This window comes from Macrosteles quadrilineatus, unplaced genomic scaffold (genome assembly GCF_028750875.1).
Source record: "Macrosteles quadrilineatus isolate MER2022 unplaced genomic scaffold, UCM_ALF_1.0 Scaffold_4__1_contigs__length_99947679, whole genome shotgun sequence".
Lineage (NCBI taxonomy): Eukaryota > Metazoa > Arthropoda > Insecta > Hemiptera > Cicadellidae > Macrosteles > Macrosteles quadrilineatus.
In genome coordinates this window covers 82,856,898-82,882,342 of record NW_026542597.1, presented here as the reverse complement: position 1 = coordinate 82,882,342, position 25,445 = coordinate 82,856,898, and the positions used below count along the sequence as shown (strand labels likewise).

The 25,445-nt window shown below is 36.3% G+C and overlaps 1 protein-coding gene across 8 annotated transcripts in view; it reads right to left on the bottom strand.

Moving 5' to 3' along the window:
• LOC128991453 (uncharacterized) overlaps nucleotides 1–25,445 on the bottom strand; it is a 134,180-nt gene that overhangs the window by 72,793 nt on the left and 35,942 nt on the right. For all 8 annotated transcript variants that reach the window (XM_054414347.1, XM_054414343.1, XM_054414346.1 and 5 more), the window contains exon 2: nucleotides 17,268–18,778. In XM_054414347.1, the coding sequence (XP_054270322.1) occupies nucleotides 17,268–18,731 (1,464 nt within the window). In that variant the 5' untranslated portion in view covers nucleotides 18,732–18,778. The remainder of the gene's footprint in view (nucleotides 1–17,267; nucleotides 18,779–25,445) is intronic.

The following is a 25,445-nucleotide window of genomic DNA, read 5'->3' as shown; positions in this document are numbered from 1 at the left end:
GCCTCTATAAAATCCTGTATCTCTTTTAATGGTAAATGCCCGGGGCAATTGTGATAAATACCCAGTTAGTGCTCTTTCATGAACATTTTGATTTAAGTCCCTATCATTCTTACTTTTTTAGATAATTATAAATGAAATAAAGACGTACAAATCTGCGGAAATTTGTAAAAACTTGCATCAGATCACACAGATTACATCAGATCACATCAGATCACACTTGCCCCGGGTGTCGGTGTCACACTTTCCCCAGCCATTGAAAATTTCCGGGGTAAGTGTGACATGTGGTTTTAAATTTAATGATAAATTTGTACACGTTTTAAATATTTTTTTCTAAAAGTTTAGCTTTTAGGCTAGGGTACTGGATTTAGAGATGCATTTTACAAACAGATATAGCTCGTATAAGAGTATTCGGATTCAACAGAATATCGGCTGTCAAAAGTGTCCCAACTAGGACCTAGTCTTTGACACAATTTCGGAGAATCAAATAACGCAACGATCCAAATAGATTTCTACGAATACCGGAAGTGCATTCACCGGACACACACTGCGGTGTTTCTTATCAATGATAACAGATAAAGCTGTCACCAGATGATAACATTCTGCACCGCGTTCCTGGAAACATTCCAGTTAATTAAGGTCTAGTCTTATCTTGGACAGTAATCTAATGACTCAATAAGTGTATCAAAGCTACCGAAGCATTATAGAGAAATTACCATTGGGTGAAACTAGCGACAAGTCATAATTAGTGTGAAATTAACCTTCAGGAACTTAAACTAGGAATTATTACTTTTGAACACCATTAATACTGCTTCCAAATCATCGGAGGGAACGGCGAAGTCGATTGAGTGACTTATTAATTCGATATAATTAGTAAACCTGTTGAAATAAATCGAATGCTCTATTTAACAATGACTGTATTGTCTAAAATCTGTCTTTGAAAACTACATGATTTTATATAGCATTCATTTCTGGAGAGTTTTGCTGATATATGATGACAAAAGCCATGGATTAAAGATTCAAGAAGATGGGTTGAAACTCAACTTTTAAAGGTATTTTTAAATTGTCTTGCACTGGTATTTAAACAGAAATGATACATTTATGAAGGAAAATGAACTCCTTATAACCATCGATTAAGCACAGTCTCTTTTACATAAGGGAGATAAATCAGCAGATTTTCTTTATTTAACTATTTTTTGTTGATTATTACTTAAAAATAAAACTACCAATATTTTGTCTTCTTGGGTGATGACCGAAGATCGCGATCAGTAAATTTTATCGAAAGGGATAGCATTTAGTCGACTACGCACCCAAACATATCCCCAGGACGAAACACAAATCAAACAAACTTCCAATTTAACAAAATATGTCTATTTTCAGTTGTGCATAGAAGATAACAAGCCGAACTTCTACTGCGGTGTTATATCAGCTGTTTATTTAGTCAGGTTTACATATTAAACTCCTATCAAGAACCTATCGTAATAAGAATATGCTTTGAGTCCCCTAATTTCCACAACGGAAACAGCTGAGTAACTAAATCCGGCATTTAACACGCCGGGATTTGTGAATACTATAAATAGTAGTACGTAGTATGTGGTCCAAGGTCATTACGATAGTGTGTGCGTGTGATAGTGGGCAGCGTGTAAAAACACACACACACGTAGAACAGGCGTATGTGTGGGCGTGAGACGGTGAACTTCACTCCCAAACATTGTAAAAGATGAACGACCAAGGAAAACGCGATGTAAACATATCTATAGATCCGGGAAATTTCTTTGCGTGCCGTAGGGTAAACATATAATCTACAGGTAACCTTGTAATAAAGCGTGTACACTGATAATAAATCTATTGTATATAAACTATACTTGCAGTTATCCATATGTTGGTCTTCGGAAAATCGTGTAGAGGGCAACTTTTTATTCAAGGTGTAAAGTGAAATTGATTTGAATTGTAAAATAAAAGATAGAAAATATCTAGTACATGTTTATTGAAAGTAGCAGTGGACTGTAATAATTATAAGTTTGTTTTTAAAATATGTATAAACAAACAAAACATATGATTTGAATCACACATTGATAAATATAGTCTTTTTGAGAAATAATTGTATATAGGCTATGTAAATTATGTGTTTTTACACATTCTGGCCCCTTGAAATATGAAATTTTGTTATTTCAATCCATTTCTTTACCTGGTAAAGGGCACAGTTTTGAAATAGATCTTTTTATCAGTCCATCCTTTGTTTGTAATGTAGCAACTCGCACAAAATTGTCTTTTCCTGGATGCACTGCGATCACTCGCCCAATTTTCCAAGTACAAGGTGGTAAATTGTCGTCTTGAATAAGCATTATATCATCAATTTTTATATTAGGTCTTGATGTATTCCACCTTGACATTTTCTGCAGTTGGTTCAGATATTCCTTGCACCAGCGGTTCCAAAAATGCTGCGAGAGTTGTTGAACATGTTGCCATCGAGAAAGTCTATTTAATTTCAGATCTTTAAGATTAGGTTCCGGAACACTGGTGAAAGAAGTTCCAATTAGGAAATGAGCAGGTGTTAAGGGAGTAAGATCATTTGGATCGCTAGATAAAGGTGTTAAAGGGCGTGAATTGACACAAGCTTCTATTTGTACTAATAAAGTGTACATTTCATTGAAAGTTAATTTTGTATTTTGAACTACTCGCTTAAGGTGGTATTTCACTAACCGCACTCCAGCTTCCCATAGCCCTCCGAAATTTGGTGAATGAGGGGGGATGAAACTCCAAGTGATCCCTTGTGTAGGTAAAGTTGACAGGACTTGGCTGTTGTGATCATCTGAACACCACAAATGTTTCAACTCTTGTAGTTCCTTGTCCGCACCAACAAATGTTTTAGCATTATCCGAGTAAATTTTGTATGGTTTCCCTCTGCGAGATACAAACCGCCTTAAGGCAGCAAGGAACGAATTTGTCGTTAAATCCTCAACTAGTTCAAGGTGAATGGCCTTTGTAGTGAAACACACAAACAGAGAAACGTATGCTTTTGTAACCTTAGTCCTTTTGTTGTTGCTTGCATGTATATATACAGGTCCAAAATAATCTAATCCACAATGGGAGAATGGTCTTGAAGGTTGAACTCTGTTTTGAGGTAGTTGTCCCATTAGTTGATTGGTAGCCTTAGGTTTAGTCTTGAAGCATTTCAGGCATTTGTGAACCACACTTCTGACTAAACTTCTGCCATTTAATGGCCAATAAGTTTCTCGAAGGGAACTCAATAAAAGTTGTGGTCCTGCATGTAGTATTTGAACATGTAGATCTTCTGCAATTAACCGTGTTAGCCTATGTTTGTGATCAAGAATAATTGGATGTTTATTATCAACACTTAAAGTTGAATGTTTCAGTCGACCACCTACTCTGATCAGCCCTTGGTCATCAAGAAAAGGATTTAGCTGTAAGAGTTTGCTTGATTTATCAACAGAATTGTTTTCCTTCAATGTTTTCAGTTCATGGGAGAATGATTGAGATTGAGCTAGTTTTATAAGAGAAAGTCTCGAATCATTTATTTCTGAACATGTAAGGGAACCTGTGAGACAATCTTTGGATTTTGTATTTTTATAAAACCTTAGACAATATGCTACAACTCGTACAAGTTTCTGCAATGATGAATACTTGCTAAATATATCACGACCATGAACATTTAAAGAGACGGCTGTTACAGTATTTGCCTTACGCAATTCTAAAAGTGAGTTGACACTTGTATCAAGTCGAAAGTTTGAGCCTTCCTTCCAAAATTGATGTTCTCCAGATAACCATTGTGGTCCATTCCACCAGAGAGATGACGATAAGAGGGGTTGAACCAAATAGCCACGAGATATTAGGTCTGCAGGATTTTCAGTGCCAACAACATGATTCCAATTTCTTATGTTTGTTAGGGATTGAATTGTTGAGATTCTGTTTGCAACAAATATACTGTAATGAGATGATGGAGAATTGATCCAAGAAAGAACAACAGTAGAGTCAGAATAATAATAAACATTATTAGTATCAATGTTCAATGCTTTGATGAGAACTTGGGCTAATTGACTTAATAGCAAAGCGCCACAAAGCTCCAATCTTGGAATTGAAGTCACCTTCAATGGAGCAACACGAGACTTTGATGAAATTAACGTCACATTTGTTTCTCCTTTTACATCTTGACACCTAAGATAAACACAAGCTCCATAAGCAGCCATGGATCCATCACAAAATCCATGAAGTTCTACAGTTGCAGGTTCATTGGATGACAATACATATCTGTTTATTGATAGTTTGTTCAAATTAGTTAATGATGCATGAAACTCAAGCCATCGATTATTCAAATGCGAGGGAAGTTTGTCATTCCAATCTAAGTTTTCCTTCCACAGTTGTTGCATTATAAGTTTAGCTAAGAGAATGACAGGTCCAATTAATCCCAAAGGATCAAATATCTTGGCTATTTCCGACAGAACTTGACGTTTTGTAATGTTTTGTGTTTGAGTATCTTGTGATAGTGAATATTTGAATACATCATGAGCGGTATCCCACATTAGACCCAGTGTTTTGACTATTGAGTTGTTTATGTCTAAATTGTGTTCAGGATGAGCTTCAATATCTGATTCAGGAACGTTCTTTAGTAAGTCAACATGATTTGATGACCACTTTCTTAAATTAAAACCACCCTTGGATAGCAGTTCTATAAGATCACTTTGAAGACGTAGTGCTGATTCGATTGTATGTGCTCCACTTAGAACATCATCGACATAGAAATCATTGTGCAATGTTTTGCACGCGATTGGAAAATTTGAAACTTCATCTAGTGCAAGTTGTTGGAGTGTTCGGGTTGCTAGATATGGAGCGCTTTTGGTTCCATAAGTGACTGTCTTTAGTTGAAAGACCTTAATTGGTTCAGAAGTGTGTGATCTCCACAAAATGGATTGAAGGCTGTGTTGAGAGGGATCGATTTGTATCTGACGATACATTTTCTCAATGTCAGCTGTGAAGACGTATGCATTCTGAATCGGGAAATAATAGAAAATAGTTCATCTTGTACTCTGGGGCCATTCATTGAAACATCATTAAGTGAAAGACCAGTTGAAGATTTAGCAGAAGCGTAAAAAACAACACGTAATTTTGTTGTGGTAGATGATTCCTTAATAACAGCATGGTGTGGAATAAAATGAGATTGTGATGAACTTTTATGAGGCATGCTAGCTGAAACGAGTTCCCCAATACATTGCATGTGACCTAGTCTTTCATATTCACTCATAAAATCCCTGTAGTCATTGTACAATTTAAAGTTTTTTGGCAAGTCTGTTTTCAAGAGTAGCAAACCGTTTGAAAGCGATTTGTTTGTTATCACCTAGATCGGAAACAGTATCCTTTAAAGGAATCTTTACGACGTATCTACCGCTTGTGTCGCGCATGGTTGTAGATTCATAATGTTCTTCACAAAGAAGATCCTCCCCAGTTAAAGTGGATTGAGATTGATAATCTTCTAATTCCCAGAAACGTTGAATATTACTGTTTAACAAGTCTAGAGATGATACAAAGTATGTATGATTGTCGTCAGAAACGTGTTTTCTTACTTCTACATTCCCTGTGACTAACAATCCTAATTTAGTTTCCCTAAGAGATGGACCATTGACTGATAACTGTATTGTTTTGTCACCAAGAACGTCCCAAAACGCTTGAGCCCCTAGGATCATGTCTATTTTTGATGGGTTATAATAATAAGGATCTGCAAGAGCGACATCAGGGGGAATCTGAGTTGAATGATTGAATAAAACACTCCCTGGTAACTTTTCTGTAAGTTTGGGAAGAATTAGAAAGTCCATTTGTGTAGTGAATTCTGAATTTCTAGAATTGACTGTAACATTTACGACATGGTTGACAGAAGTTGTATTACAATTTATGCCTGTTATTGATACTGAAGCCTGTCTTTTGTTTACTTGTAATCGCTTACAGAGTGATTCTGAAATGAAGTTTGATTGTGATCCACAATCAAGTAATGCCTTACATGAAACAATCTTACCTCTAGGACTGATGACATCAACAATAGCTGTAGAAAGGATAGTCTGAGTTGGTCTGCTAGAGGATTGATCATTGGCTGATGCACCTACAGAAATAACCTGTTTATTATCCCCAGTGAATAACTGTTTGTTATCTGAGTGTGGTTGACTGTTCTTACCACAACTGTCTTTAGGAATTGATACTGACTTAAGGCAAAGTAAAGTGTTGTGTCTTTTTCCACAAGATTTGCAAACACTCTTACTTTTACACTGATTAGTTTTGTGAAATTTCAGACAGTTGTTACACAAATTTAAGCTTCTTACCTTGTTTATTCTATCAGGTATTGCTAGGTTGTGAAATTGTTCACATTGAAATAAAAAATGTGAGGACTGGCACAGTTCACATTTAGGTTCTGAAGATGACAAGCATGGCTGTCGTGATGACCATGACTTGTTTTGAAACCCAGAAGCAGAAGTAGGTTTGTGTTTGACAAAGTTAACATCATTATGTTTAGGCAGTGGAGCAACTAAAGGCTTACTGTTATTGTAATGAATTGAGTCAAGTATATGAAACCTATGATTTAAGAAATCATTTAGGTCTTGCATTGTTGGAAAGCTATTAGGCTTAAGATTATCTTGCCAATTCCTGAATGTGACAGGATCAAATTTGGAAGAAATCAAATGAATAAGTAGAGTATCCCATTTGTCAGTGGGTTCTCCAAGTGCATTCAATGCACGAATGTGCTTGTTGGAACTGTTGATCAGCTCTTTTAAAGATTGGACAGATTCTTTTTCTAACTTTGGTAGATTGAACAGAGAATGAACATGTTTTTGAACTATTAATGTTTTGTTGTTATACCTCTCTTGAATGAGGTTCCAAGCTACTGCATAGTTAGTGGAAGTTAACTCCAAAGATGAAATTACGTCAAAAGCTTCCTTTTTCAAACAAGATTTAAGGTAGTGCAATTTTTCAACGTCTGTTAGAGATTCATTGTTATGGATCATCACCGAAAACATATCAGAAAACGGAAACCAATCGTCAAAAGATCCATCAAATGATGGTAGATTTAATACCGGTAGGTTTAGTTTAGGCCCTGAAACCTTGTCTGAAGTTTTCATTTGAATTGAAGTATTCTGATTGTTCGTAGTGAATGATTTGGCCTTACCTATTATTTTGTAGTATGCCGATTCAAAGGTTTCCCTTTCTACCTGTTGGGCATCCTCGTCATCCTCCAGTTCGATCTCCTGTTGGATGAGGTCGAATTTGTCAAGAAGTGTATCTGCCTTGGGAAGCCTGACGCATAGTTCGTTAAAAAATCCGGGAGAATCAATGGAATTTTCCAAGAAATGTTCAAATCTTGTTAATTGTGCCTTGATTGTGCTTCTTTTCTTTATTAATGCGTCCATTTTGTCTTGGAAAAGTGCTAGTTGCAAGCTCTGTAATTTTGTCAGTTTGTTGATTGAAAAATGAAAAAAAATACTTTACTGAATATAATAAAAACTGTAATGAATCATACTGGATTAAAATCCGGCTCGTTTTGACCAAAATGTAAAGTGAAATTGATTTGAATTGTAAAATAAAAGATAGAAAATATCTAGTACATGTTTATTGAAAGTAGCAGTGGACTGTAATAATTATAAGTTTGTTTTTAAAATATGTATAAACAAACAAAACATATGATTTGAATCACACATTGATAAATACTAGTGGTCGTCCTGTGGTCGAAAATCGACCAAAGATAATTAATGTACAGACTTCTCTACTTTCTCCCCACACTGTAAAATAAACGGTATCAGCATTCTGACACATACTTTCTCCCATAAGTTTGTCAACAACCTTTATCATGTGTAAGCGATGAGAGTAAATATACGGAAATGGGATTTGTAAGATTTTCTTCAGAATTTAAAGGACTATAACATACTAAATTTTTATCAAAATCGTTCGAGCCAATATTGGGAAAATATGATTTTCCGTTATTTTATGGGGTTTTTATGGGGAAATAACATAATTTATAATAACTTTTGAACCGTAATTTTTACAGAGATGGGATTTGTACCATTTTGTTCAGAATATAAAGGACTATAACATACTAAATTTTTATCGAAATCGTTCAGGCCATTTTTGGGAAAATCATTTTTTTCCGTCATTTTATGGGGCTTTATGGGAAAATACCCATTAAAAATAAAAATTTCTAAGAAATGAGAAAAACTATCAAAATTGTAAGGATCATAACATACTATGTTAAATAAAAACGGTTTTTTTTTTGTCTAAAATCCTATTTTTCGTTATTTTATGGGATTTTTATGGGAAAATAACATAATTTACCATAACTTTTGAACCATAATTTTTACAGAAATGGGATTTGTACCATTTTGTTCAGAATTTAAAGGGCTACAACATACTAAATTTTTATCAAAATCGTTCGGGCCATTTTTGAGAAAATCCGATTTTTCCGGTATTTTATGGGTTTTTATGGGAAAATCCCCATTAAAAATCAAAATTTCAAAAAAATGAAAAAAACGCCTGGAGATACCATGGATTAGAACCTACATACCAAATTTCATTGAAATCGGACCACAGGTGTAGTCTCTAGCTCTGTACACATCCAGACACACAGACACACAGACACACACACACACACACACACACACAGACATCACTTCGAAAACCACTTTTTTGGGTCCAGGGGGACCCAAAACGAATATATCCACTCAAAACTCAAACTCGAAAATTTTGACGAAAACAATACTTTCTCCATATACTATGGTATAGGGGGAGAAAGTAAAAAACATGTGATTGGAATTTCTTCCATTTGTTTTGATTTTCTGTTTACATTTTGTTGTTATTTCGTCACCATCATGGCAACCCATATGGTCCATTTTAATTTTTTGAAGTTTTCAAATTCATTTTTTGTTCTTATTTGTTAGCCTATTTTAATTTTTAAAAGCATTCTGCACATCTACAGGAAAATATCTTTCCATCAGTATGTGTAGATTTTCCCTGCGATGCACACGAGCTGAGAAAAAAGGTTTTAAAGAAACATGCTTGCCTATTAATATATAGATAGATAGTCTTTTTGAGAAATAATTGTATATAGGCTATGTAAATTATGTGTTTTTACACACAAGGCTTAAAGTGCGAATTTTTATTACCGTTATCATAAAACATTGAAAACTGCTAACATGACATTCAATTGGATAAGTGAGGAACGAAAATTGATAATTAAATTTATTGGTACGTAAATTACACTGAAAGGTAACTACATTTTATTACCCGAAAAACTATGCAACTTCTTACACAGGAAGTAAAACGGGAATTTCTCCTAATGTTATCGTCAAATATTCATAATTGCTGACACAACCTGCTAGCTGCAAGGAAAGGAATGAACAATGGCACACTGATAACAAATCTATTAGTTACTATCTTTACTAGTTATTATCTCATTTGGTTGTTATTTAGTGGTTGATAATAAACTTCACTTAGTTATGAGTTGGGTATTCGAAAAAATCATTTAACTATTTTTTGTCGGGAGGAGTAAAACGAGAACTTTGCAGAATGTAATTGTACAATATTAGAAACAGCTACATACATTACAAGTACTGCATCTGTAATTCAAATAAAGATTACAATCTTAAAAATTGATTCCATTGAGAAGCAGTTATCTTTTTGTTGGGAACATTAGCAGAACCTTGATAACAAGACTCTCATGGGGATTGTAAAATAAGACTTGCTATCAAGATTGACTTCTTATCGATGTTTGTAATAACATGTGATTAGGGGTGGAATAATTTTAAGAGGATTTTAAAATAACATTTGTTATCAAGGGCTACTTGTTATCGAGGGTCTTCTTATCAAGGTTCCACTGTAGTAACCTTTACCCAGGCAGGCTCGACTACGAGTATAAATAATTTTAACGAGAACTGTGATTGAATTGTCTTGGCTGACGTAACAAAATGTTTTATCTCTATTACAACTTTTGAACACAGCCCAAATGGGAACACAACTTATTGTCAACCAGAACACAATTCTTGCGTTAACCACTATCATAAACCAACAGAGGAAATAACATTTAAAGAGATAATCTTCGATCTAAAACATTATCTTTATTTTTATTCTTGGCTCACATGGTCTACAGTTGGCGGCACTTAAGTTTACGTCCTACACTCATTCGACAGAAAAATATCGATGTATATATTATTCAATAAATTTGATGTATCGAATGAAATAATCGATATATCGATCGACATATTCATTCGAATGAGTGTAGGACGTAAACTAAAGTGCAGCCCTACAGTTAATCTGCAGATGGTGGGAATAACATTAAATCACGAATGCTACCTGATAGACGAAAACGCCATCGGTCAAAATGTTGGGAACCGATTTTAAGCGTTAAAAACTCCCAATTCATCAAACTTTTGTTACCACAGAACACAAAATTTTAACACAAACAACACATTAGCACACATTTAGTGCCAACTAATATTTAAGTGGAACATCATTTAACATGTTCTCGTAAATAAATTAAAGTAAAAATACGTTGCTCATTTAATAATTTGTTGCTTTTTCAATAAAAACACAAAACTCACACAATTACAACGCTGATAACCATTCATGTATTTTCACTCGTAAATTTTTAAAAAGACTTGAGAAACAACTAATTTTCTCCATTCACAGAAGGTGGGTATGTTTTATGTTCAATCAAGTAAACATTTAATTTTATTTTATCACGAACATTATATTCCTGGTTCCATTATTCATCTCTTACGTTAGTTTTACTCTTGGGAAATTTTAATTATAAATATAGAAAAAACATACTCGACAGCAAAGAAACTCAAAACGTGACATTTTACTTTGAGAACGTTCCACAGTAGACAGTAAAGAATGTTGCACTGGTCGAGTAAAGTTACGCGTATGTTTGTACAGATGGGTAAACACTGAGAGAAATCTCGAGTAAAAATTCCCTCTGAAATGTCCGTGGCTGACATTTCAAGGAATGCAGTTAAAAGACTAATTACACATAATTGAACATAAGTTGTGTATAGTGGTTATAGACTTGCTTGCGATCTACTGGTAGCATAGACTTGGATACAAAAGTAGACATATTTTTTTGTCCTAGGACGCTAGGCACGAGCCCGGGATTGTTTTTCACATTACTATAGGCCAGACTTAAGGGTTACGGCTATATCACTTAGATAAAATCCATAGGTGATTTGGCGGGGTTTGAATATAGGACCCCAGAAACCGGAGTCCCGCGCTCTAACCACTAGACCAGCTCGCTTCCCCAAAAGTAGACATAGTTTACATTCATTTTTTACTCGTATATATAGTTAAATGATCCTCTCTTAGATTAGGCAGTAGTTACGTTGATAAATTTTCCTTTAAATATTTGTATAAAAATGCATGTACAAAAACGCACACTCTATCGGCGATTTTTCCCCCTAAGTTTTTTTTTTGTTGCTGACCGCAAATTTAACATAAGGGTTGTAATGTATTTTTCAAGGGTAGTCCATAGTCAAAGCTGGTAAAAAATATATATATTGTTTAAGAACTATTAGGTTTGAACATAACCGAAGTTACAGTTATTTTTGCTCTGAAAATACTATTAAATTCCTTAAACTATCATTCAATTCTCCAACTTCACATTCTAAGACACTATGCTTTAGGTCGTAACCGTTTTACACATTAAAATACTGGTCAAATTATCACACAGAGATACTGGTTGTAAATAAAGGAAAAAGAGGAAAGATAAAGGAAAATTACCTAATAACTTTCCATCACTCTTAATTAGAGTTCAGGGGCCGATTTTTATACAATCGGTTGTTCGTTTCCAAATTTTCTCTGACATCAGTAAGCTGATCTTGGTCAGGAACAAAGCCACACAGATCATCTCACAACATTCTACACTCATCCTTCACTCATGTTTGGGTTAAAAAACGCACGTAGGTGGCAATTATCTCAACAATTAACTCGCACCTTATCTCAATAAATTGAAAACTGATAATAAATTGAAGTCAGCTAATAGATTAAGCTTATATCCAGTGCATTATCCAAACAATTTCCAAAGCAGGACGGTTAGCCAGTTCCGCTACCCGACCGGGTTAGCTAATTTTCAGAGTTAGCAAATTCCACTTTCTCTCGCAGAGTACGGAAACACAATTTTCTTCCCGATATTATAGATTTAAAATAATAAACATAATTTCTTAGTAACTAACATTGTAATAATTAAAATATTTAGACAGCCTGTCTCAGTTTATTTGGAATTTTTTAGTTAGGTTTGGTTTGTTGGTGTGAAAACTATACATGTTGCTACAAGGAATTTTAAGTCGAATAGTTCTAAAGAATAAAATACTGCCCAACACACTTGCGAGATGAAAGCAATGCGATAAAACATCGGTTCAAACGACCATTGACACGTCGTACATCGTGGTATCTGTCACAGTCGCAGATCTGTTTCTGTGTCAAGGAGTTCAAAAGCAGGGAGACACAGGGAAGGTCGAGAAACATTCCAGGAGAAAATTATACATGATTGCCTGCTATCACTGGACTATAGCACAGGTAAACAACCGAGGTCATAATGTAGATAGGTTGGCAATCGTTATCGTTGAAATCGGTATAGGATTGTCAAACGGATTTCCCATTTAAATAAGCTATAACCGTAGGTCTCATGCAGACCTACCCGGGACCGATTTACTCACCATTTTGGTGTTGAGAGGTTATACAGAATATATGTTCGAATTCATAAAGACCTTGATGACATATTTGTACAACCGTATAAACCTTTTTTTATTCCAACGAGTTTGCGAACCAGTATGAGATGGGAGAGATTTTTAATGAGGTAAAACCTATTTAACCAAAACATAGGATTTTGCGAATTCTTTGAAATCCATCTCGTAGAACCTACAATTAAATAATTTACCACATTTAAAGCATAATTAAACGTCGGATAGTTCCGGAGAAAACAAAAACCCGTAAAATTAAATGTTTACCATATAAATTACTATGTTATTTATATGGATAGTGGGTAAAATGTTGTAGTTTGCTTGTTTGTGGATGTACTTTGATCAAATTTGGTAATCTTTCATCGTTTAATATTTCTATCATTTCAGCCTCTGGATTGCTTATATAATCAAATAAATAGTAAATTCTTACCTTAGCAATCCTTATTATGGTTGTCCGATATTAATTTCGAACCCGTAGGTTCATATTCAGTCGGAAGTTTAGGTAGACCAAATGTTTATTCTAAAATCCACCCGATGGGTTTCGTAGAAATGTTGACATTTAACACGAACACGACACACATTACAATTGACAGAAATAATCTTCTGAGTTTAGGGATAAAAACCATGGTTTTGTAAAACAGTGGGATAACCTCACTTCAGTCAAGGAACACGCTGCCGGCAGAATTTTTTAATATTTGACTAAAAACACATTTAACTACCTACACTGTAACAGCAAACCTAGGTACACGTTAAACCTGAAAATGGCCTGTGTATGGTCGAAAAACGAACGCCATTTCAACATCTTTTAAAATAACATGGTATAAGTGCAGATATTTCAAAATGGTGGGAGGGCATATTTTATAGTATTCGTTCTTGTCTAAGGATCTATGCGGAACCAACGATGATTGCAACTATTAATCAACATAGTGAGATGGCGAGGTGGCTGACTCCGCCTCTTTGGAGTGACCAGTAACGAGCTCAGGTCTAATGAGCTGATTATTTTGAAAGCCTTTGACTTGACGCAGATTTATATCTCATTCCGCGGCCTTTGCACCGTCGCTACTGCATGAATAGTTTACCTGGACGTTTTACCTGTCTTTCTGGGTCAACAGACTGTATGCTCGTGTGGTGGAGATTTTCTAAATAATTTTAGAGATATTGTTGATGCTTTTTTGCTACATCTGTTATTTTAATTCTTTTAAACATGTTTGTGGGATATAAAACTGGCATTCGACGAATATGGGTAAAACCAGTTAAAAGTACTTTTCCAAAAATTTAAACGATTATTCTCGACTTATACTTTTTATAGGGAGTAAAAATCAGCTGTTGTAAACAGTTGTAAATTTCGAATGTAGCAGTCGTATCGATCAATTTAGTAGGTAATGGCCATTGTTAGCCTATTGTTGTCGATTGCACGAAATATCGATGGTATATAATGTACTGTAACACATTCGTAATAGACGAAATGATTGAATCACTTACCAAACAGCTGCTTATTTGTATTAGCATAATTGAAAACAAGCTTGAAGTCATTTTGAGAGGTTAGCCTATCTTTACAAAAAAAATATTTCGTTTTCTAACTTTGTTTGTTAATGAATTATACAATATGACGAAAAATATAGTTCACCACACGGGCAAACCTCGGCTTCGCCTCGATCGTAAAACTTGACATCGGGCCAAAAAGAGTCACTTTAGGCCCTAGTGATGATATATACTATTGTTTATGATCCACACCGGTTCTGTTAAAGTATCCCTGCATATACTATACTTTTAATGCTTCGTCAGTCTAATTATTGAGAGGCTTAGCGGTGGTGTAGCGGTTAACCATGAGGGTACCAGCACCAGCACTAGTAACTAACTGTCCCATTACAGACAAGGCTGACCATTGGTCAGTGATACAGTATAGATTATCACAACAAACATTACTCTATAAATAAAACCATCTATAAACCCTGTCCGTTAATAAGCTACTGTATACATTTTTACTGTAGAAATTTTTTTGTGAAATTCACTTGTAAAAGAAATATGCAAATTGATTGTGGACTTAACTATTCTTCGAAACATGTACTGTAGTTAAGAATTTTAATTAATTTAACAGGCACTTAATGGTGAAATGCAACAACCTTGTATTTATCAGCCACAATAAAACATTACAGTTTGCTTTTGAATATATTAATTCTCTGGACGACGGTAACAAATAGTATATTTCAACACTTGGGCGTAAAGTGACTCTTTTCGACTCGGTTTCAAGTTTTACGCTCGAGACGGTGCCTAGGTCAAAAATAAGCGAGTAAAAGACACTTTTTGCTCGTGTGGTGAACTATATTTTCGTCATATTGCATCACTAATTAAACAAACAAAGGTAAACAAAAATACTTCTCATGTAAAGGTAATCCATCAAAACGTCTCCCAACTTGTTTTTAATTTTTCATCTCACACATTTTATTGTAATGCAGGAAAATTGTGGATTTTAGAAACTTTTTGTACGTGTAAAGGAATTGAATAGGTGGTAAATTATTGCCAAGCGCAGGAGTAGTATTTCCTAGGTGACTTTCAATTTGGTTCATAACTAAAAAAGAATATTTGTTTGATTGTATTTAGTATTTTTCTGTCTGTATATGTCTGTGTTTGTATTATTTTTTCGAAATGTTGCTATTTTGATTTGATAAATTTGATTGAACCCCGATTTGAGCTATTTACAATCTACGATGTGAAGTGTGACCCAGTTAAAACGTCGGCAAGCAACCAAGTCTTGAAATATCAAAGCGTACATTATTAACAAGATTGGAATACATGGATTGGCAATCCACTGAATGCATGCTCTAAACGAGATTTGTGTTCCAAACACTATGCAATAAATAAAACAAAATCGTTTCGACCTTGCATCTTTGGTATTCCCATACCTTGTTGATAGCCTATAGTGATATACGTTTCGTTGGGAAATATTTTTATTAATTGTGTGTGTGATTGAACAATATGCATGATTGCTTACTGCAAATAAAAGTTTTTTCTGGGTAAAACAGCAATGGATCCTAATTAAACGTCTAATAAACTAAATAAAACCCTACTGTCGAGGAAATACATTTTTATATTCCAGTTTGAGCTTAAATATCTCTGAGGTGAATAATGTGATTTTTTTTAAACAAAAATTAAATATAAGCTAGTTTAAATACATTTTACGTGATGACAGACAAATTCTGTAGTCCAGAAAACATTTTATAATTGAAAAATCATAAAAAGTGCAGATTTTTAGGAAAAACACTGAACTTGAAAATTTTACTATAGACAAACCACAAAACCAATCTTTCATAAATTTTTATAGCTTATTGGTAGGCCTATTGTTATCGTTTTAGTAGGTACAACACTGTTCTGTTTTGTACAAAATGTTCTAAAATAGGCGTGAATTTAAAAGATCGTGCTGTAGAAATTCAACAAAAAATACAGTGAACCCAACAATAATATTCATGCGCAAAGTATGTTCCAAGTCTCAAGTTTGCATTTCAAATACCATGTGGCGTAGGTCTACAACGCGTTTCTAAAGGTGTCATATCGTATTTCAACATAATGTAACAACCGTTGCCGATTATGCTATCAGAATTGCACTTGAATCAGCATAGAATGTGCCATAAAGCCTCACAATAGAGCAACAGAGGCAAGTCATCGGCAGCGCGCCCTTGAACGTAATGTAAACAAAATATCCTCTTGGCCATTCAGGAATGGGTTATTCAAATTTTCGCCTACGACTTCCGATTGGCAAATAGATTTTTATTCAGCTGATAACGACACCTCGACAATACAAACATTTTGAGAAGACATTGTCATTGGATTGCTACACGGTTCAGAACTTCAAAGATCACTTTGAAAGATATGGGTGTTGAAAATTAGCATGTCCCCGCCCAGTGATAAAAAGCTTTAGCTGATGAGAGTTGTGATTTTCAATATTGTCGTGCAATAGGCATTGGACACGTTAGAAATCCAAATAGAAGAAAATGTGACTTAATGAGGATGCATCTTTTATTTTTATGGTGTTTAGGACCAGTTATTTGACGAATATACGTTTAAATTGCCTATTGTGACCTTAGGAGTTCATGTTCCGTTCTAGGTTGTGCGCTGTTGGGGTCATACATAATCAAGTGGCACGAGTCGTCTTGGATAGAAGAGGTATATCAACGATTGTGCGCAAAAATTTACCAAAGAATTGTATGTTAAGGAGAACAAAACAAATAAACAAGTAGGAAGTCACATAAAATCTCAATGGTAGAAATGCTAAAACGTCGGTTAGTGTTTTACGTGTATACTATTTTTTAGCTTTTGACACACCTCTTCAGGAAAGAGCAAGATAATGGTGGACGAAGAACCGAAATGCGTATTCAGTCAGGACGAAACTTGGATCAAAAGCGCAAAAGGCGACAAGTTATTTAACCTTTTTAATTCATCAGCCTGGGGAAAATCTTGTGTTTAAAGACACTAAAAAGTCCTGCATACACTCAACAACTATTTAAACACAAAAACTATCAAACAAAGATACAAAATAATCACTCGACTGACCTGTGCTTTAGCCTGGACGTCTACAGATGTGTTCCTCCATGAGTTGACCGAGTTGTTCTTGCCTCTCTTCTCCATGATGAGTTCCGTTGGACATTTCTCGAAGATGAGTACTCTCTCAGCCACGGAGCCGCGGGTGAGGAACGGTCTTACCGGGTTAGCCACGGTGTTGGGCGCGGACCGAGTCCTCAACTCCGGATGAGGAACGGACCCTCCAGGAGTTCGTACCGCGGGAGATCTACGAACCACAACATTTTGCTGCTCTGCTTTGCTAAACGCCTCCACCTTGCTCTGCACATTCACTTTGTTCAAGATCTCTTTGATTTCCGCCTTTTCTTCAGCTCTGCCATACTTCAATCCTTTCTTCGCCCTCTTGCTGTTAGGATCTTCGGCGATGATGATTCCAGTTTTCAACGCGTTTATCAGCCTCTCTTCCTCTTTCGCGACTTCGTCTAAATACTCTGTTCCCGATTCAGTCTTTTCCAAATTGCCACCCAGTTTCTTGATGGTGTCACCGACAGTTTTGTTTTTCAAAGGCCACGTGGTCATGCCGGACCCGCCTTCTTCGGTCTTGCTCTTGTCCGTCTCGTCCGGAAAGGTAGTCTCTATCGTATCCATGATGTACGGCGATATGTTGGAAGGCTTGGGTTGAAAAGGCCTCGGAGTTGTGTTACTGTAATTCCTCAAAGGATCGCTTTGCCTCTGATTTGTCTGTTTCACACCAACCTTTACACTCGGTTCAGCAGCTTTCTTTTCAAACTTCTGCAGAGCGAACTGAATAGAGGACGGAATAGCTTTCGAAGTGTTCGTCTTTTGACGCGCAATCCTAGCTTTGTCTTCTACCACGAAATTGTTCACCAACTGCTCTAAATTATTCGTATTCAAAGACGACGGAGTGGACAACAAATCTACGACCGGAGAAGTAGGACTTTTCTCCTTCTTGGGCGTCAGCGCCGACCCGAACTTGTCAGCCGCTGTCGAATTTGTGTGACAATTGAGAATCTCCGTGGGCGCTAACCCTCTAGCCTTCCACGTTTGGTAGATAGCTTCAGCGTGGTCACTGATTTGTTTCGCGATCGCCGCGATGTCTTCTTCAGGCTCCGCCAGGGCGGTCCCCCGGCGGTTGTTGGCCGTCGTAGTCATCGCGGACTCCCGCAGCTGCGGGTGGTGCTGCAGCAGGTACGACACGGTCTCCGGCGCCAATCCTCTGTCGGCGTCCAGCACTAGCTCGGCGAGGTCCGGGTGTTGCTGCGACGGCACCACGTTCACCGGGATCGCGTAGCCGTAGTGGACGGCATTGCAGTGGACCGGCTCGCTGTCTCGCCCCTCGTTGACAAGACAGGCGTTCAGGTCTGGACAGTGGACGACTCTGGAGGGTCTGGGGTCGACGGTGCAAGACTGGTAACGGGTGACGGACGCTCCGACCTGCAGATACGACGGCTCGCCACCACGTGCCACGGAGCGCATATTACATGATGGGACACACTGATGAGGCACCTCACTCCGGGCACTATCTGCAACACCACAGACACACATTAGCACACACTACTTAACTGGATTATGATAAGAAACAGTATAGATTAGAGCGAACAATACAAGTTGTCATTGGTAAATGTAATTACGACTAAATATAAGCCTGGATTAAGATGTCACTATTAACATCATCATCGATTACACTCTTTACAGATTTATCATCCTAACATTCAGCTAAAGACAATTTAGTAGCGGTCTTTTTATGTATACTATTATATTATGCTATAAACTCGCAACGTGTACGATTTTCTCGGGTTTACACAAGCTAATGGGGCTTCAATATGTGACAATTTCACCATGATTAGAGCAAAAAAGTGTAAACATGTTCAAATTCAATAGCGGCCGCGTATTTACAAGCATTGCAAACTTACCATCTCTTCATATTTAATTACACTTCGCTAGTTACTCGCAGGTTAAATTTGCGCCAATCCTAGCGTCGCCTGACCAACGGTTTATTTGATACATTATCTATTTTATGAATTATTAGTCCATAAGATTTTCGAAAAAAATAGCTGTACGATGTAGATTTTGTTAAACTTATTATTGTTATAACTTTTTTATTAGTTAAGATACAACTTTTTACCCAATGACCTTTTCTATTGGTAATATTTTTTGGATTAAAACTACGTTTTAACCGATGTCCTATCTCGTACCGTTCTCGAGCTACAGTCGTCTCGATGCATAGCGCGTTCCGCCATCTTTGCCCCCCTCCCCCCAAGTTCTCGACCACCTGAAAAGTAGGCGAAATGCGTATTTTTTATCACCACAGTCCATATTCAGGGGTGCCCATCCCCCCCTAGACTCATGACGCACCCCCCCCCCCATTGAGCAACAGCCCCCCCCCCCCACCATAAATGATGTACACAACAAATGAGAAACATTATTCCCCGCCCAGTACTATTTTTAAAACTATAAAAGAAGTTTTATAATTTCTTTAGATATTTAAAATTCAAACCCAGTGAATCTATATGAAGATATGAATAAAGTTATAGGTTTGTCTGTACATTGCTCAGAATTATACATATTTTGGGTTATTTATGTTTTATACATTGAAGAAGTTGAAACATGTCTTATCTCAATTTATGTCCGTCTGTCATGGCCCAGAAGGCATTTTATGCAGCCTACTCTAAAGAAAACTAGAGTACCGATTATGATTATAATTGTTTAATTGTATCCACAGGATTGGCGAGAGAGTCCTTATAGCCATTAAAATATGGCCACACTATTTTGGAAATAAAATAACGGACGATCAAGTACACAATTTTGTGTGATTTTTCTAGTTTATTTTCTCCATGTTTACCACATACGTCATTAATTTTTGAAATACTAATAATCTGTTTTGATAAAGATTTCTTTTCCTAGCTGTCACTGATATGTTTACATAAATGTTGTTGACAAATACTGTGTAGGCCCTAACCATTTCCGATCACGTTTGTAACCATTTACGATCACGTTTGTAAGCAAATCCAAAACCAAGTGAGATTAATAACCGTGTGTGATTTGGCTTACGTAACGGGTTTGATTTATCACGGGTACTAATATGTAACTGTAAATTAAATTAAATAACTAGAGCCATCATCCAGGTCGGGAACCGGAGATTCGGTGTGTATCAGGTTGTACTTGAATTTTGATTACAGGGAAAAGACCGTGAATCAGTGTTGTACAGGACTGGAAAACTTATCTTTCTATATAAATAAAATTAGAGTTTTATAAGTCACCACAATTTAAGGAATTTTTTATTGCCAGAATAGGTATCCATATAGCGTTCGTAACCTCTGCTTAACGAATTGTCAGCGTCTTTTCTCGTTATAACGATCCCCTCTCCCTCCCTTTAGAAACATCACAGGTCCTTTGATGAAAATGAAATGGAAACAACGCTTGCGCCAACAATCGTCTGCTCCCTTTTACACTTCTGTCTGCTGTGCGCTATGTTACAACAGATGTCAGATACAACAGCTGGGGAATGATGACGATATAATGCTTAGTAAACTGTGATTGAGTGATTAGTAACCATGGTAACTTTAGTAAGGCTGTGATTGGCCAATGAGTAGGCCTAAATATGGCGACTTGTTGAATTTGTGTATGAATTGAAGAGAAACCTATTAAAGAACAAAGAAAAAGAATAACAAGATTGTTCTCGTTACATTCTTTTTTAAGAGTGTTTTAATTATCTCTAAATATAATTTTACACTTTTTTATTACTTATCTATCAATTCCTATGCTGTGATACAGCACCTATCGGTAGCCTATCTGTCTATCATGAGCAGTACCTTATAACACTTTCTAAAGGTTCCTTTAATATTTACGTTATTTATAGCAATGCAATGTTTGGCTAGTGATTAGTTGAGTTTGAGTTGGCTATAATTTTAAACGTTGCCGTTTGTACAACTGAACCAAGATAAATGATTTGAAATTTACAATAATAATGTTATTGCACAATAATAATGGTTGTGCAATATTGAATTTTGTTTATAAAAATGATAATCGTGACGTTAATGGCTGTTTACAGCGTTTTAATGAGTTTGTCATATGTTTTTATAATATATTGGATTAACCGTATTTTTCATTACCCCCCCTCTCCCTATTAACTCAGGTAATCGAGTATCTACACAATAGTGTAAAGTATTGTAGCCTATGCTACTTGATTGCATTTTAATGAGCTTTATGTCAACAAAGCTTTCTGTGCAAGTCGCGTGTAGTTGGACATGTCTGTACCACGCGTTATCTTTTATCTATCACAGCAGTTGAGCCATTCCGTGCCCTCCCTCTTAGATCTCACGTCTTGCTAATCTTAAATAATAACTTCCTACACGAATCCTGAAATCCTATTTTAACTGATTGAATTCAATAATATAACTATTGTCATTAATTAATCCACTTTCTATCTGGCGACTTCGTAATATATTTTGGATTGTCGTCACGTTGAACACTGTTGCAATTAGCCCCCCCCCCATTTGAATTTTTTGAGCCCCCCCCCAAGAATTTCAATGACGCAGTCTGCGTCACAGCCCCCCCTTGTGGGCACCCCTGCCATATTACAAGTATCAGCAAAGATATTTGATATTACTTCTTTGCGACACTCACAAATTAATTCTACTTTCGGTTAAAAAACTACACGAAAAGTCCATTTTTACATATTTTATACAATAACTTGTTTATTTATAGAGATACGACCTCGGACCCAATAACCATTATTGTTGTTCACATTTTAAGAATTCCAACGACGTTTTAACCGATGTTCTATCTTTTACCGTTTTCGAACTATCAGCGTGTTAACGCATAGCGCAAACCGCCATGTTTGCCCCCTCCCCCCACCTTATCGACCACTTTTGAAATAGGCGACATACGTAATTTTGATCACCACAGTCCATATTACAATAATCAGCAATAACAATGCGTACTACTTTCATGCATGCTCAAACCCCCTCAGCTCCTGGACTATATGTTACGACTCTTGAGCCATACGCAAATCTACATACGTCAGTCGCTACTGGTACTGTACGTGACAACTGAACATAACTAATTACTGTGTAGTCAAGATATAATCATCTGCAATTGCGCTGACATCGGCAATGACGATGGATTTTTCTTTAAAATTCCCAGAATTCCGGACCCATTATTACAAACTAGAATTTTACAGCAGTAAAAATAAGGTACTTGAGTATTAAATGGAGGCCACCTAACCTACAGTTTCTTAACTTAGTAGAGGTTTACAACTCTGCTAGCCTCCATTATTTAATTCGTCTTGAAAATTAACATCATGCTAAACAGGTTTCGATGGTTTGGTCTTCTACAGCTTCTATTATGGCCATGCAAGTGAAATGTACCGCGTTGTTCTTAGTTGGAACTTAGATGAATTAACACAATCTAATAGGATACAAATATCCATGCAAAAGAGTCATGACTTTATAATGTGCTTAAAATCCTAAGATTTGCAACAAAATCATCAAGACGTGTTTTAACTTCAGATAAATCCCCTTACTATTGTTTTTCACATTACTTCAGGCTAGATGTTGCGGTTCTGGCATTATCACTGATTTAAAATCTATTGGAGATTGGCGGGATTTGGACCCGGCACCTCGGGGACCGAAGTCCCGCGCTCTACCACTAGACCAGCTCAACCTTAATGTACTATTTTCCGCTGTAGAGGTTTGAATTTACTAGAAGTATCTCCAAAAAAATATAATAAAATAAACAGAAAAAAAGCCATACACTGAAAATATTCTACCTCAAATATCGTATTGGAAAATGAATTGCATTTTCTATTTCTAGCAAACCGTAACCATCATTAATCATGGCTAAAAATAAAAAAATACGTTTAAAATCCGAAACAATTTTTAGTTAACACACTACACAGCAACAGGGCGACAGAAATGTAATGAGTCATTTCTCCAATAACGCCGCTAGCCAATCTACCGTTCTTGATGAAGGGGGACAAAGTAGGGGATTAGGGGGGGTGATTAAAAATATCGATCAGTCGATCAGTGATTGTAAAGGTCAGGGACTGGCCGAGGTCCAACTACGTGAGGTGACAACTGAGATATTGCGATCCGCGAACGTGTGGCATTGTCAGGTGACTGAGGTGTCGGCCAGCTGATATAATGACGTCATTAAGACTGAGATATTGCGATCCGCGAACAAGTGGCTTTGTCAGGTGAATGAGGTGTCGGTCAGCTGATCTGATGACGTCACTGGGACTGAGGTACTGTGATCCACGAACATGTGGCATTGTCAGGTGACTGAGGTGTCGGTCAGCTGATCTGATGACGTCATTGGGACAGAGGTACTGTGATACACGAATAAGTGGTATAGTCAGATGACAGAGGTGTCGGTCAGCTGATTTGATGACGTCACTGGGACAGAGGTACGGTAGAACACGAACAATTGGCATTGTCCAGTGACTGAGGTGTCGGTCAGCTGATCTGAAGACGTCATTGGGAGAGAAAAGTTATGGAAAAAGTAATGCATATACAAACTGAACAGACAACCGGCGTGGAAAGTAGTTACATACACCATGCAATTATCTCGTACATTAAGAAACACAACTGTATGGATCATAAACAAATGACATCACTGTCCCGAATATTACGAACTCATAACCGCACAATCTGGTTCGGACGTTTTTGACAGTTCCATTTAAATAATGATACGGAAAGAAAGCCCCATAGACGGAAACACTATAGTATATTAACTCTACTGAGTCGACAGAGCACCATCAGATTCCCATCACTCTTAGGTAAAAAGTATTGAAAGAAAACGTCCTAGTACCTTGAGTTGTCAGTATTTATTTAGCTCAGCTCTAATCTTCAGTGATGAGAACGGGGAGGAAAAGTGGGGAAAGGTGGGGAAAGGGGGAAACGTTAGGGCTTCGTTAGGACCAGTAACGAGAAACGAGTAAAACTTGATATCATTTCACTCTGAGCTGTAAATGAATAATGTAATTTTTAACATAACTAAAGCTTACTTTTCCTCAAGTAATTTTAACTGGGCGGTTGGGATTGAGTTGAATTTATGACCCTTTTAACTAGTGAAATATGTGATTCAATCATTAAGAAAAATAAAATGTACGCAATAATTATTTAAATACCAATATGTCAAAGAACTGACCCCAGTTTAACGGTTTGCTCAAATTTTACAAATTTAGGCTACATTAAATTTTAAAAGTATTACAAGATTTAGTTACTAATTAGGGGACGTACCAACCAGTTTAAAAGTTTTCAATGTAGAGAGTGACTCATGAAGAAAACTTTCATGACATTTTCGCCAAAAATACTTATTTAGAAAAAAACTGATAGTTTGCAATTTTTTTATAGGGGCTCACAGTTTTGCCTATATAGGCTATTTATTCAAGACGATCTGTTAGTTAAATGTATGCAGGGTACAGATATTACCATCATGAGTTTTTTTTAACATTATCACGTCATAGCACAAATCTTTGAATACAATATAAAACACGATTAAACTTTTGCAAAAATATTAAGCGTATGTCACACGATGTTTTCAAAACTATTCATACAAATTTAAAAAGATGTTTTAATACATTTTTAGCAATAAAACAAAACTACACCAACACTGTATAATGAAGAGTAAGCTGTGTCGTAGTTCGAACAGCTGTTCTAAACAACGTCAGTGGTGTAATTCTGATGACCACTCGACATGTGTTGAGTTTACATAAACATTCTCCGGGGAATCAGCTGTTTTACTACGTCACTGCACAACACTAGCAGTGTAAGTTGCAAGTGTACAATATGAACATAAATGTATGTGTTAAATATATACCTTAACAAAGCCACATTGGAAGTAACTCATTGAAACCCTGGCTATTTTGTGCATTGCCGATTATCCCAATCCCCAGGAAAACAAAAAATACTTGTTGTCTACTTATTTTATTTTTATAAACCCGTTTCACAATAACAATAAGCGAGTATCTCTAAGAACCTTGGTAAAAAGCTTAAAATTACAACATTTATAAAATATCCTCCGATTTGATGAGAGTATTGACATAATCACGAAGGAACATAATAGAATAGTTTAAGTTAGAGACACTTTAATTAAAACGACATAAACGTTCAAACAGATTATGTCTCCGAGGGCTTAGAACCCTATCTCAACTCATAAGTCCTCTTTAGAACTTTAAGACCCTCTTCT